This window comes from Oxyura jamaicensis, unplaced genomic scaffold, assembly GCF_011077185.1.
Source record: "Oxyura jamaicensis isolate SHBP4307 breed ruddy duck unplaced genomic scaffold, BPBGC_Ojam_1.0 oxyUn_random_OJ69669, whole genome shotgun sequence".
Classification (NCBI taxonomy): Eukaryota; Metazoa; Chordata; class Aves; order Anseriformes; family Anatidae; genus Oxyura; species Oxyura jamaicensis.
In genome coordinates, this window is record NW_023309526.1 from 1 (window position 1) to 1,493 (window position 1,493).

General features: G+C 59.3%; 1 gene segment (V, D, J or C); it reads right to left on the reverse strand.

Moving 5' to 3' along the window:
- Window positions 1–42: 42 nt before the first annotated feature.
- On the reverse strand, window positions 43–521 carry LOC118159326. The segment is given in 1 exon segment: window positions 43–521. A coding segment is annotated over 1 exon segment (285 nt).
- Between the last annotated feature and the right edge of the window lie 972 nt (window positions 522–1,493).

The following is a 1,493-nucleotide window of genomic DNA, read 5'->3' on the forward strand; positions in this document are numbered from 1 at the left end:
GTCCCACCACCCCTGGAGACCCCAAGGACACCACGCAGGCGGTGCGAGACGAGGCCGGTCGGCTTTATTAGAAGACCAGGAGAACTTCGGGCCACAGGAAGTTATTTACAATAAAAAAAAGGTGGGGGGGGGTGGGATTTTGGGGTGAAAAACCTATTTACCGGGGGTCTTCTGGAGAGGCCGCTGGGTGAACCTCATGGGCAAGCCTTCGTGGACCACCATGCAGGAGTAGGACACGCCACCCTGCCAGCTGGCCTTGGGGACGGTCATCTTGCTGTAGAGGAAGAAGGTCCCGTCCCCGTTGCCCTCCTTGAGCGGTGGGGTGGTGACGAACTCGGTGGCGGGGACGCTGTTGTGGTTCCTCAGCCACTGGACCTCCACGTGCTCGGGTTGGAAGCCCCTCACCAGGCAGGTGAGGGTGACCTCGGCCAGGGACATCTCCTCGGCGTGGGGTGGGAAGGTGAAGATGTGCGGCGGGGTGACCTTGCCTGGAAAGGAGGCCGGGGGTGGCGGGGAGGGGGGGGGTTAACCGAAGCTGGGGGGGGGGTGGGGGGGGGGGGTTGGGGGGGGGGGGGTGGTGGGACGCCAAGTTACGTGGTGGGACTCCATCTTACGTGGTGGGACATCAAGTTATGTGGTGGGACACCAAATTATGTGGTGGGACTCCATCCTACGTGGTGGTGGGACTCCATTCCACATGGTAGGACTCCAACCCCACGTGGTGGGACAACGAACTACGTGGTGGGACACCAAACTACGTGGTGGGTCGCCAAATTATGAGGTGGGACACCAAAATACGTGGTGGGACTCCATCCTACGTGGTGGGACTCCATCCTACGTGGTGGTGGGACTCCATTCCACATGGTAGAACTCCAACCCCAGGTGGTGGGACAACGAACTACGTGGTGGGACACCAAACTACGTGGTGGGACTCCATCCTACTTCATGGTGGGACTCCATCCTACGTGGTGGGACTCCATCCTACGTGGTGGTGGGACTCCATTCCACGTGGCAGGACTCCAACCCCACGTGGTGGGACACCAAACTACGTGGTGGGACACCAAATTATGAGGTGGGACACCAAATTACGTGGTGGGACTCCATCCTACGTGGTGGGACTCCATCCTATGTGGTGGTGGGACACCGAACTACGTGGTGGGACACCAAACTACGTGGTGGTGGGACTCCATTCCACATGGTAGGACTCCTTCCCCACGTGGTGGGACACCAAATTATGAGGTGGGACACCAACCTACATGGTGGGACTCCATCCTACGTGGTGGGACTCCATCCTACGTGGTGGTGGGACTCCATTCCACGTGGTAGGACTCCATCCCCACGTGGTGGGACACCAAATTATGAGGTGGGACACCGAACTACGTGGTGGGACACCAAAATACGTGGTGGGTCGCCAAATTATGAGGTGGGAAGCCAGATTACGTGGTGGGACTCCATCCTACGTGGTGGGACACCAAACTACGTGGTGGGACACC